We start from the raw sequence: 14,257 nt of genomic DNA on the forward strand, positions 1-14,257 counted from the left end.
ATATATAAATATATATATATATATATATATATATACATAGTTAGTATGCAAGGAAGGGGGGGGAAAGGGATATATGTATATATATACATATATATATATATATATATATATATATATATATATATATATATATATATATATATATATATATATATATATATATATATATATATATATATATATATATATATATATATATACATGTATGTATGCCAGATATATAATCATTTAACAACATTATTTTATTTAAATACTAAATAATAACACTTTTTTGAATAACGGTTTAATGAATACTATCGAGTCTATTCCGTAAGCGCACATTCCGATACGCTTCTTCTGTAAGGAACGCGTTTCGCAAGTTTTCTTTTGAAATGATTTGTAAGTTTCTTTTCGTTAATGGTAATTACGGATTTATTGTTATTTATGTTTTTCGTATAGAGCGTTATGGAAGGTGAATTTGGGCAAGTATAACTTCCGCACGAGGGACTTGAAATACGGAAGATTTAAATGCGAATTTTTCGTAAGATTTTTTTTACGGAGAACAACTCCGGTTTAAACATTTAAAGACAATATAAAACAATTAAATTTAGGAAAAGAAAAGTTAAATTCGTTGCAAAATACAAAAAGTCAAAAAGTATTTTAAAAACATGAGTCAAAATGGTCGTACACTATTCAAAGTATTTTCTTCAAAATAATCAAAGCAAAATGTAAAAAAACACGACACAAGTTAAAACAAATATGCTGATATTTTTCTAAACAAGAATTCTTGATTTCCTAATATTTGCCTTTCTTTTTACCAAAACAAAAACAATAAAGTGGATTTAGTTTAAAACAAGATTATCCGTTTCTATTAATCAATAAGCTTAAAAATTTTTTTAACTAGTATTTTTAAGGGTTTAAAAAGGTTATAAACCAGAATCATGATTTGAAGATGCATATAACATTTTAAAAGTAATTTTCCATAAACTTATAAAGATTTTTATTAAAGAAAGCGAGGAAAAAAGACATCAAACACACTTTGACACCATGTTTATTTGTAGTTCTGGTTTATTACTTAAACCAAACAATTACAAAAGCACAAAATTTAATTCAAGTTAGCATACGGTTCTAATCTAAAAATGCTCTGCTTTAAAATTCACTTATTAGCTAAAAATGACGTTTTGAGAAAAACAAATAACAAACTAAAAGTTAATATAATAAATTAAAATAATATAAAAAAAAATTAATATAATAAATTAACATAAAATCATATCTTCCCACATTAAAAGACTCTAGACATATGCTAAACGTAGTTTACCACTTTACAAGACTCTAACGGCCGGTATTATTCAGGGGGCTAAAGGAGGTACCGAACTTCCATACTCGCTACCAAAAATGCATATTTTGTCTATAGTAAAGCATCTTTTTGTGAAGTTAGTCATTTCTATATACAAAATGATATTCTAATTTTAATGCAACTAATATATGATACAAATTTTATATTCCGATAGTCAGAAAGTCCTTAAAAGCATTGTAGTATTTTATAAAGATGAAACGAGTACAAAAAAAAACGTGAAGACAATTGCCACAATAGCTTGGAATAATACCTCGAGGCAGTTTTTTATTGCAATAAAATTAACAAAACTTCAGGATTAACCTCGCCATATTTCAACCTTATTTTGTTCATTGCTAAAACAGTTTTAACTGTCATACAATCGTATCCAGTTAATTGGCAAGTTTCTATTTCCAGAGACTGTGATGCGGAATGACAAGAAATAGCTATTGTTTCAAGCGGGTGTAAATGACAGCTTAGCTCATTCAAACTCTTACCCCAGGTTTCCTAATCTTGGTAATGGTAAGATGGTTTGCTACAACTGTGTCTGTTTTTTTGTTTGATATATTTGAGATAATTAACTTACCGCATTTGTCAAATAAAAACGAGTGATAATCTGAATAAATTAAAGCCATATGATCCACTGCGTTACATATGTATTTTTGATAATCATTCAATATACCTCTGCGTAACTGGTTTAAAGCAATGACTTAACATTTATCCTTTAATGTCAAGTGAATGCTGTTGATATAGACACCTTCTTGTGTTTTTGCATCAAACCCAAGAGTTAGATTTTTGTTACCTTAGGCCTATTCTGCAGCTTGTAAATCAGATATGTTGTCAATCTCACGAGCCGTTTGCTCAACAGCAATGCGCTGGGGAATATACAAAATGTCTACACCAAAATGTTGTTTAATTTTCCCCAATAAGAATGGAATATTAACCGTTGGCACATTAGACAACAACATGCAATAAATTAATAATCTAGTTTGTAATGCATGACTTGTTTTTTTCAGACTTAACTGAATTTGCTATAATTTCCTCCTCCATCTGGGTTACATCATTTTCTAAACTAGCTAATGATGTTTTATTTTCTCTAATGATTTTATTTTTTTTGAAATTAATTTGTCTTAATTTTTCTTTCTCTTTATTTTGTATAGCTTTTCTTGTATTAATAAGATTGTGAATACGTCTATTGTAATAATATGTTTTCAATTTCTGTTTTTATTTACTAAATCTATCTTATTTTTGTATTCTTTGGAAGAACTAGCTAACTTAGATGGCCACTAAGACAACCTATTCAATAACTTTTTTTTCTTTGGAGGTAATTTTTCTCTTGAATTTCGCCTAATTTTTAAATTTACAATTTGGCTTGGCGAAAATTAAGATTCACTTATTGGAGAAAACACATTGTTTTCTAATGATGAAATAGTTGAAGATACAGTGATTATGTTACTAAAGATAGACGGAAATGCATGAGGCAACACTGGTTTTTTTAATGCATAGGGCTCATTGCAAAACGCAGCAAAATGATTGGAACCTCTTTTAAAGTTGCGAACCCATTTCTTTTTGTTCCCTTTATTGACAATGAATTGGACATCATTTGTGCTAATGCTGAAGCCAAAATATTCTCCTTCAAAGGTTCCTCAGTTTTAGAAAGAAAAAAATAGTATATGTTATCTACACTGATTTGTTTCACAAGGCAAAGTTGTTAACAAGGCTAAAAGAAGTAAGGCCAAGACCTTACGTTACAAGGCCAAGGTCAAGGCCAAAACTTACAAGGCCAACGCCAAGAGTTTTAAGATCAAGACCAAGATTAAAAGTTTCAAGGCTAAGGCCTACGCAAACTTTAATTTTTGCCTTACGTTAAGGCCAATTATTAACAAAACTGTAAGTAGCATGTACTGTGACAATAAAACCAAATTTTGTAAAAACAGACCAAGGTTATGCGGGAAATTCAACAAAGTCGATAAGAAAAAATATTTTTTTTTTAGGCCAAAGCAAACACAATTAAGGCCTAGGCTAAAGTTTTCAAGGCCAACAGTTTCAAGGCAAAGGCCTCATTTTTTGGCCTGAAGGCAAGCAGAGGCCAAGGTCAAGGACTAACAATTCTATCACAAGGTAGTGCGTAGTTAGCAAATAAAATCTCTTTGAATTTACTTAAAAATACAAAACAATTTCTTTTGGGGCCCAAATTACCGTTCAAAATATACCAATTTAGTCAACTGGTACTACTGTGCACTTGTAAATCTACTCTAACAAGAAAATTATAATAGATAAGAGAAAGTCTTAGTGTTAAAAAAAGCAAAAAGGGTGCATCGAAAAACAACGATTTTAACAATTTGCTTTGTCTTAGTTCAAAAAGTGATTTTTGTTAAAAAATAAAGCAAGACTTATATTTTTTTGAACAAAAATATTTTCGAGGTGCCCCAAGACACTAGGGTAGAGCTATAAGGCTCACTCTCATTATATAATATTTCCTAACATCCTAACATTTCCTTAATATTTTCACTATCAAATATTTCCTTTTCAGCTTTCTACTTATAATAAGTAGAAGAAAAAAAAGAAATATTAGATAATGAAAAGTTATAAAACATTCACATAAATTTGACTACACTATACTACAGTTAAATAAATGTTTTTTTTAAATAACTATCTACTTATATACTTATAAAAGTAACTAAACATAAAAATACTAACTCATTTTTTCAATAATTTCTCCATTTAAACAAGAAATATCATTTTTTTATTTTTATAAATTTTATCCCTGTAATGTCCACTTTAATTGTGTCCTGGCTGATTTGCTTAGTTAACAATTTAATAATAAGATTTAATCAGGACACTTAATAAAAAATCACTTCATAAAGTCTAAAGTATGAACTAAAAATGTTTTCGAAAAAATAACTAACTAAACTGATCATATGCAAATTATATTCTTATCACCTCCTCCCCCTTCTCCTAAATTTAAGCGGAAAAATGGAATTTAGGTATCAAAAGTGCTACAGAAATTAGGGTGTCTAATCTGCTAATAAAAATAAATCATGGCAAGAAAATGTGTAAACTTAACTGAGTAAAGGAGTTGAAAAAAGAGGTGAGCATATCTTTAACATTTACTGAATGCACAGAGTACAACAAAAATTTTATTACTAATAAACACACCTAAAATAATCTTAATTGCAATTCAAATGTACAGACTAATAAAGCTTAATTCCTATAGTTTCTGAAGATTATCTATGTTAATATGTAATTTTACAAAATAAAACAACAAAATATGCTTTTTCATCACTGGCAAAGTACAAACTTCAAAAAGCGTGGCACAGAATTTTTGCACAAATATCGGTTCCGTTAAATGCGGAATTCTACGTACCTAGTATATATTATTTAGTATATATATATACAGACTTGGTTTGTATACAGATTTGTATAATTTATTAATTATAACTTTGATCTAATGTATAATGGTAGTACTAAAATTGATGCAAAAAGAATGGTAAGTAAGATGAATCGATCCTTTGAATTAGTATTCAATACACCATAAACCTCAATTGTTTTAATTATTATAACAGAAATATTAAACAGAAAATGTGAAAATCCCTACTTTATCCTCTCTTAAGTGGTGGAATGCATAAGCTAATTGGATGAAAATATAGTAACTAAAATAAATAAAACTTACCAAAGTGTTTAAGTAGTGCTAGCTAAATATTTTAATAAATTTAGATATTAGAAATAAGCACGAGATTACCATCAGGAGATTACCATCACAAGATTACCATCACAAGATAACTATCGCAAGAATACCGTCATGAGATTACCATCACAAGATTACTTTCACAAGATTATCATCGTGTTCATTCCTAACAAGGCTGCAATTTACTACTGTTAAGGGGGAAATTACCAATTATTTTTTTTGTGAAAAGCCCGTAGCAACAGAATAAACAAAGCAAGCTTATGTGATGGAATTATTATTATTTTTTTTTTTCAATGCTTTTATTCTTGTTATTTATGTATATTTGTTCAATTTTTTTTATTACAAAATTAAAAAAAAAATAAATTCAAATTGAAAAACTCATTTTTTCAAAATATCATTTTTTGACTAATATAACTATTGTAGATTTTAAAGTAGATTTTTAGATTTTGTCCACTTTTAATAATTGTTTCAAATTAATCAATATCATTTTTTATCCATAGAAACGCTTTGTTTATTATGTTGTTACGGGCTTTCACAAAAAAAAATTGTACAATAAAAAGCAATAAAACAAAACAAAAAGCAATAAAATTATTTCTCTACCAAAGGTACAATATGAACATTGTAATCCAGCCACTGCTTCTTGTTTATTGACTCGGTTAATGCGAATATATTTCGTCTAAAAATGTTTTTGTTACTTTTTATGCACCTAAAAAACTTGCTTATTACTCTATATTGTAGTCAGTTATTACAATATTTTGTTAAAATGCAAGTGCTATGTGTGGGTCGAAAAGAAAAGAATTATCAAAAAGTCTATACTAAAATAAAAAATCAAAGTTTCATGTAAGCAGATAAAAAAAAGTTTGCGCCTTGAGTTGACAGCACTCCATGTTCATCATCTTTCAAGAATTTGTTCAACAAAGCGATTACACAGGATCTTCAAAATAGAATTGAAGACTTTAACTTTATTATGAGCTTTATTTTGCTGAAAAAAAGGCAATAATGCTTTTTAAATGTGATAAATGTGAAGAGTTAGTTAATTTGCAGTTTGATTCTTCCAAAAAATATGCGCTTTATTAAGAAAATGATTTATAATTTTATTATGAAACTTAAAGAAATACACACATCCTGAAGAATATGATGACTTTTATTTCTTACATTATCAAAAATGTAAAATCAGTCATACTGGTTCAGCTTCTTCTATAAGATCAAGTGGTGTAATAAAAGTATTTTTTGCCTTCTGAAAAAAAACGATTTAAGATTTACCACATTTGTAAGTGATAGAGATAGCAGTTTATAATTTACTGTTGGTAATGTATAACTTTTTGGAGATTTAAAAGAAATTAAAAAAGCAGAATGCATTGGGCATATTCAAAAATATGTTGGTACTCGCCTAAGAAATTTAAAAAAAAATAGTAAAGAAATCTTATGTGATGGAAAAAAGTTAGGAGGAGTAGGTCGCTTAACTGAAAAACTATAAATACATTGCAAAACTATTATACTTGAAGAGAGTTAAATAATGATTTCTCGACAAATACCAAAAACTAAAACATTTAAAAATCAAAGGCTAGCACCCATCAATACTGAGATCTTAAGAAAGAACAATCGAATTATGTTAGTCTCACAAGGAGCTAGCAAGTCTGGTGACTTTGATTTCAGATAAGATTCAACTTTAACTTTACTTTGAAGACCACAAATGTTTGTGTACGATATATCGAAACAGTTTATGTGGCCTTTACAATGTACACTAAAATCATTAACAGGAACACTATCCATGTGCAACATGGTACTATTAATATTCTAATAATTTACAGTTGTTGATGAATTCATTCTTTCTAAGAGCTACTACAGAGTTTAGGAAACCTAACTATTAGCCGGCGTTAGTACCATTAAGTTGAATGTTAGAGCTCTACCCTCATTAGGAGACTTCTGGAAGAGTTGCATTGCCATTATCAAGTAGATAAAATCAAAATCTATTAGTAGAGTAAAAAATATTCAGCATCCATAACCCTAGGTAGGAAATAATGTAGCACAGATTAACATATACGCAAACGTAATAGATGAAGAAGGGGTTTGCGGGATGGTCAACATAATTATTTTGCTGAGCTAAAAAATCTTTGCCTAGAAGACTTTTTACAAGACATTAGCTTGATGCAGTTGATATCTGCTTAGTTTGAGTTTTTTATTGAGACACAATCTTTAGCCTTTACATAACCAAGAGCCCCATTTTAAGTAGCAAGTTTTGAATATATAATTTTCCCATCTAGCACACGACGTTAAACTAACGTCGGAAACGTTTGACTAGTTTTCTTCAAATGATGGTCTAGTGCAGTGCAAAAGAAACGTTTGTTTAAGAAACTGTAATCATTATTTGATAACAGATGCTTAGTTTATTAAACAACGTCACAATATATAGTAGTTTCACTTTTCTATAATTAATAAAAGTATTTTTAAAAAATTGTACTACACTCTGTAATTGAGTGATTGCTTATTTCAGGCAATGCAAAGATAGAGGTTTTGCCACAAAACAAGCTTATGATAGCTAAGGAATAAAACATTTATATGGAGAAGGAATAAACAATACTAATTTTATTAGTAAGTTACAATTAATAACGACTTAGTATTAGTAAGTAAGAAACTTACTTTATATACTAAAATAAAGTAAAATAATTAAATCACTGTAATAGTATTTATTATTGTATCAGTGTTAGATTACAATATACCAAACCTAATTAGGTTTTCTGTATGGGTAAAAGTATCGCTAGAATTTACATTAAAACATTGCTTTATTTTTCTTACTTGCTATGTGATATTACCTGTTTAAAACTTATAAATATCCTATCATTTTAAAATTGTTATATATCTTGTTTTTTTATCAAGATATTTTTTTTTCGAGATTTCTTAAATAGTTAAAAAGATTTACTTTTCTTAAATAGTTAAAAATTCTTTTTAAATGAATCTTTTGCTTTTTTGTTTTCAGTAAAACTTTTGTTAAGAATTCTGAATCTAGTGTACTGAATTTGTAGGTCAAAAATTTATTGTATATAATTGAATAAACTATTTAAAATTAAAAACAAACGCAGTATTATAAAAAAATGTTTCTAAAGTGCTAAAAAGTGAATTTATTATTATTTTATTAGTTCAGTTATGTAAAAAATATTCATTTTTCAATTCAATTTTAAAATTAAAAACAAACGCAATATTATAAAAAAATGTTTCTAAAGTGCTAAAAAGTGAATTTATTATTAGTTCAGTTATGTAAAAAATATTCATTTTTCAATTCATCAAATTTTTAAAGAAAAACAACGTGGAATTTAATCTAATCACCATGCCAAAATAAATAACAAAATGAAAATATAATTTCCCTAGATTTTCTTACTTTAAAAACGTAAAATTGAAATAGACCTGTTGCTATTAGCTACAGACATATTAAAGTTAATTATTAAGTCACAACCTAGACTAGCTATAAGCCTTTTCATTATAAGAAACTATTTTTATAAAAAAATTTAATTAAAAAACTCACTTACTGAAAACTCACGTACAGCAGTTTTTGCTTCAGTTTTAAGGACCCCAAAAACTTTGAATTTCAAAAACTTTTTAGGGACCTCACACCAAACACCTTTATAGATGAGCGGTGGATTTATATTTAAATGGCACAGGGGTCCAGAAGATAAGTCCGTCTTTAAGTTTGTTCTAATTTTAAATTTTCATCAATTTTGTTTTAAGAATTTATTATATTAACTTTAGATGATAAAAAGTTGAGTACACGCAACTTTTTTAAAATTTACATTTCTAAAATATGTACTTTGTCTAAAAAATTAGTTAAACCATACCTTGCGTTTAGATTTTTCACACAAATACCATTCACTATTTTAGCTTGTTAAAACAGCGCTCAAAGCTTTACGGCTTTTTCCACTCTTGAAATAGTTTGTTGTTGTTGTTAGAGTAACTGCTGTTACTTGATTTGTATTACACTCATTATCAAAGTTTAGCATACTTAGCTTTCTAGATTGCTTCGACGTTTTTACTTACTCAACATAATTCAATCTTTCCAGTATTTCAAGCCCGTTGAGACATTCTCTTTTGAGTTGTTGCACCTTTTACTTCTTTTATTTTTTTATATTGACGAGTTGAATACAAAACATCTTCAAAAAACTGCGGCATATGATTGAACTGACTGTATTTGTTTTCCAACCATTTCTTAAACTTTTGGCTATTCTTTATGATTGTTGCTAAACTTTGTTGGTGTAGATTCACAGTGTAGTGACTAATATTGTGTAGTTACTGGTGGTACTGGCAGAGTACCATTAGTACAAGTACGAAAACTCGGGTTCAGATGATGGTGTTTTTAATGTATTTATTAGCATTTTTACAGTAATAACTGATTAATTTTGTCGATTTTGAGTCAAAACAAATTGTTAATTTAATATCAAGTGACTGTTTTCAGAGGAGCAAAAATATCACCGAGCTGACTTTATATGAAAATAATCAATAACATCTGTAACCTGAAATATATGTGACGAATAAGCTTGTAAACAAATTAGCTAGAAATAAATTAAGATATTGTTTTTAATGCAAATTAGTACCATCCAATAGGTAGCTTGTCAAGTGCCTTGCTTTGCCGAAGAAGTCATCCATAAAGGTCGTCACGCAAAGTTTAACTAATGGCATGAAGTTGGAAAATGTTGGCTCTCGTGCGCAGAGAGTGTTACGGCGTCTTAAGTTAAATGAAAATCTCCACCGAAGGGAGCAAATAAACTTCTACTTCTAGTTGGTATTTCAATTCTGAATGACATCCTTTATGAACGACCTCTAAAATATTAACAGAGACTCTGATTAGATTTCTTTATATAAATCACTAACTAATAAAATTACTAAAAACCATATCAACCACAAGGATTAAAATTTAAATTTTTAAATCGAAATTTAAAACTGTTGCAATTTGAACATCTTTAAGTTTTTCTTCATATACTAATATTTTTAGGCCTTTATTCACCACATCGGAATCTTCATGTTTATTTTAATTTAGTTCGACTAGTTTAGTTTTAAATAGCAATTTAAATTTCAAAAACTTTATGTAGATTAGTACATACATATTTTACAAAATGAGTTAATAACAAATAATATTAGTTGCGATTTTAGTTTAACAATTTTTGGATTTTTTCCACATTTTTCTAATCAAATGAGGAAAAAGGGAAAAGTTAAAAGCAAAACTTTAAAATTTGTACTTAGAAGAAAAAGTACAAAAATTGTCAAAGTATTAAACGGTTTGAGCTGTACTTCGTTGTTAGTTATATTAAAATGAAACCAAAAATAATTTTATAAAGCGTATAAGTGTTTTAATTGTGTATTTAGGTATAAATATAAACATATACCACTCATAGGTACATATGAGTGGTATATGGTTAAAAATTAATTTTAACATAACTAATAACTTCAAATTGCTAAGATGTTATATTTTAAATTTGTAGCTAGTATGGATGTCTCCAGAGACGCTACTCCAGTTTTGTCTTCGACGTACTGGGGATACTTATTTGCAAAATATGCTATTGATGGAAATGTAAATACATTTGCAGGTACTGATGCTGAAGATCAAAGTTGGTTTAAACTAGATTTACATTATGTGTATCAGATTACTCAAATTGTTATCTACAATCGAGTTAAGTGTTGTCCAGAACGAATGGATGGTAATTTATTAATTGTGAGTGTAACCGATTCGTTCTTAGGTGGAACTGAAATAGCAACATTGACATCCGATCTGGTGCAAACTTTTACAGATTTATTTATTGGAAGATATGTGTTTCTTGTAAAAATCCCCGGCGGTAATTTGCAATTAGCAGAAATAAATGTTTTGGTTTAATTTGCCGATTAAATTATTTTTTAAAACTCTAATAACGTTTACAGTTTTTTGGTATTGTCTTTTTTTTTTCCTGTCTTTTTTTATTGTCTTTATTTAACATTGTAGTATCTACTGTATTATATATTATGTACTGTTGAGCTAAACTTTTATTTTGTTTTTTTTTATTGAAGTTTTTTTTTAATGATTTATTAAAACGTATCGGTTAAAAATTTAGGAGTTCTTAGAACAAAACATAATTTAGAATAATGATGCCCTAGAAGCAACCAGTATTGCTGAAAGAATAATTTTCGTGGCAAATATAGACCAAGCCCGGTCCAAAATCACTGCGCGATAAACTGGCGAAATTTGTTGCGAGAAATACTGCAGTTTGGCCACTAATCATTTGTTAAATGTTAAAAGGGCGGAAGTCCAAAAAATTAAACTTTCGGAAACTAAAAAAAAATGCATTTCCTCTTTTTTTCTCACTCTAAAAGCTTAAAAAAAGATATATTCTTATGTAAAATTAATTTTTAAACAGAGTTTCCAAAATATTTTTTTGATTTGACAAAGTTTTGATACCAAAATTTGCACTTACATAAAATGAAAACAAAAATCTATTTTTAAAAAAATGCCCTTTATTGGATTTAAAAAAAAATTAAATGTAAATGATATTTTTAGACAAATCCAAATTTGTTTGATTCTTGTTGTATAGATATCATTTTGCATAGATCCTATCTGCAGTGCAGACTTTGCGCTTTTCAGGGGAGCATTAAATACATTTTTTCAAGGTTTTAATGAATTAAAAATCCTTTGGATTCTCCAGTATTTTAGTTTGTTTTTATTTTTTTGAGAAATTAGAAAGAGGTGGTGCTAGTAAAGCGGTTTCATCAAAAAACACGTAATTTAACCCATAACTAATCCAAATGATATTTGATAACATTATTAAAACACTATTAAAAAAAGCAATGTTTTTTGGCGTTAAAAGCCTAATATAAAATATCTTACATTGTTTTAAACGCAGGTATCAACTCTCAATGTTAAGCTCTAGCTCTAGTATACCCATCTCTTGCATCTGGTTCAACTACCGACATAGATGCTACTGTCACTTGTTATGTAGCACTTTCAATACTTTGGGTATAAATTTTAACAGGAGTGATTAAAGGCATTATTTTTAGCAATAACAACATGTCTTTAGTAATTCTTGTACTTCTTCGTTTTCCCATTTAACTAAATCTAGAGCAGTTGCTGCAAAGTCAGTTTAGTTATGTTCTACTTGATTGAATTCGCATATCTCCTTGTATCTCGTTACCCCATTGTTTCAGTGGTCAACAGAAAAGATGCGGTCCTCTGCATTATTACTGAATAACAAGGAGACTAAAATACGTTTATGGTTTGCATACCAAGCTTCTCCTTTTCCCCTATCAGGTTGATTTCTGAGAATTTTCAATTGAGAAAGAATGCGATAGAGAATATCTTCAAATTTGTCTTTCACTTTTATGTTAAAAAAATTAAAGTAAAATTGTAAATAAAATAAGACTAGTAGTTCTAGATTTTTCAAATTCTGCTCAGTTAAGTCATGTTTTCTTGTTTAAATAAAAACAAACACGTTGTGAGCGATCTGAAATGGTTTAATGGGCCACATCCAATCTTAATTGTTTTACATAGCTTGTAGGATTTTTTTTGATATGTTGACATATTTTTTAGTGAAGTTTCTGGAATGTCAACAAAGCTTTCTTTGTTGGGAAGAGCTGCGAATTGAGGATTTGACTCCATTTTATTATTATCAGTAAAAATTTTTCCCACAAGACCTAAAAATCTAGTACTACATGATATTATTCCATCAATTACTTCTATTAGGTGACGCAAAAATAATTCATTCGAATGAAGCATGCATACGGCCCAGGAGCACTTGTAACCTATCAGTTTTTTAAGATGCGCTATAGCACGACCTTCCCAGCCGGTGTTAACTTAAGTACAACCTGCTCCAAGTATTAAACATGAATAAGTAAGATTATGTTGTTTTTAGAAGAAATAAACACCTTCAGCAATTTTTTTAGCTGGCCAAACAGGTTGCTAAAGGTGTTAAATAACCAAGATATTTAGCGCGAGGTTCTAAAATAACAGTAATGTGTTGCTTTCTGATAATATAGGATATATCTTGGCATTTTTATCATTTATTATTGCTCTTTTTAAATATTTCTTTTCATTAAAGTAAATGCAATTATTACCTATATTTGGAAGATTTGAATTATCATTTTTCATTGCATCCACCATCACAAGGAAGTTAGAAGGATTCAGGGCTGAGAATTCGTGCTTCAATTAAATCTTGGAGAAAACTTGTAGCAATTGCTGCATTTGCGGCAGGTAAATCCCAAACCTATAAAAAAAAACTAGTTTAAGTTTCTTTTTGTTAACTCATCATCCAAGCATTCGCTGCTCAATAAAACAACAATATACAATCATCCTATGCTTGTCATAGGTGAGTTTTTTATTGACATGATATTTTTTTTTAACTTCTCACTTTGAAACCTTTTAACAAGAAAGGTATAGATGTCTAACTTTTTCTTCATAAGCCTTTCAACCAATAATTAAATATCTTTATCTTTTTTTAAAGTAAAGTAATCATTAATTGGGTTATAGTTTTTGAAAAATGGAGAGCAAGGAGAAGTATTTTCTTGATGTTCTTTGTTTAACTTTATATCGTTTTTTCTGTGAGCTAAAACTAAACAATTACACTTATTATTATTATTTTATATAGCTATATATATGTATATGTATATATATATATATATATATATATATATATATATATATATATATATATATATATATATATAACAAATATTTATATATACATATATATATATATATATATATGTATTTAAATGTATATATATATATATATATATATATATATATATATATATATATATATATATATATATATATATATATATATTTGTATATACAGTTATGGCCATTGAAATCCGACCACCAGTATCATTTTACTTAAAACTAGTTTAATGTAGTAATAAACAATTGTATTATAGCAATAAAAGAATAACAGTAACAATTAATGATTATAATGTAACATATCGTACATATTCAATGTTTTTAATATTTAGTGGCACCACCATGTGCTTTTAAGAATGCATTAATGCGATCTGGCATTGAATCCACGAGAGCCTGACAATATTTTGGCGTTATTTCAGTAATCCAAGCTTGACGAATTTTGTGCGCTAGATCGTCCAGTCATGTAGGATTAGTTCTGAATACTGCTGACTTTAACTCGACCTAGCAACTTTCGATTGGGTTCAAGTCTGGGGATGATCCCGGCCAAGGACCCAGAACATTTTGGCATTCGCAATTTTGCTGATATCTGACGCTCACTTGCACCATCCTCCCATAAAAGTTTAATATT

At 28.2% G+C, this 14,257-nt stretch overlaps 1 protein-coding gene across 1 annotated transcript in view; it reads left to right on the top strand.

Moving 5' to 3' along the window:
- LOC124819178 (uncharacterized) overlaps positions 1 to 11,019 on the top strand; it is a 37,560-nt gene extending 26,541 nt beyond the window's left edge. Inside the window, exon 4 of the mRNA XM_065817141.1 lies at positions 10,469 to 11,019. Coding sequence (XP_065673213.1) covers positions 10,469 to 10,857 — 389 coding nt within the window. The 3' untranslated portion in view covers positions 10,858 to 11,019. The remainder of the gene's footprint in view (positions 1 to 10,468) is intronic.
- The last annotated feature ends 3,238 nt before the right edge of the window (positions 11,020 to 14,257 follow it).

Source organism: Hydra vulgaris, chromosome 14 (assembly GCF_038396675.1).
Source record: "Hydra vulgaris chromosome 14, alternate assembly HydraT2T_AEP".
In the NCBI taxonomy this organism is placed as follows: Eukaryota; Metazoa; Cnidaria; class Hydrozoa; order Anthoathecata; family Hydridae; genus Hydra; species Hydra vulgaris.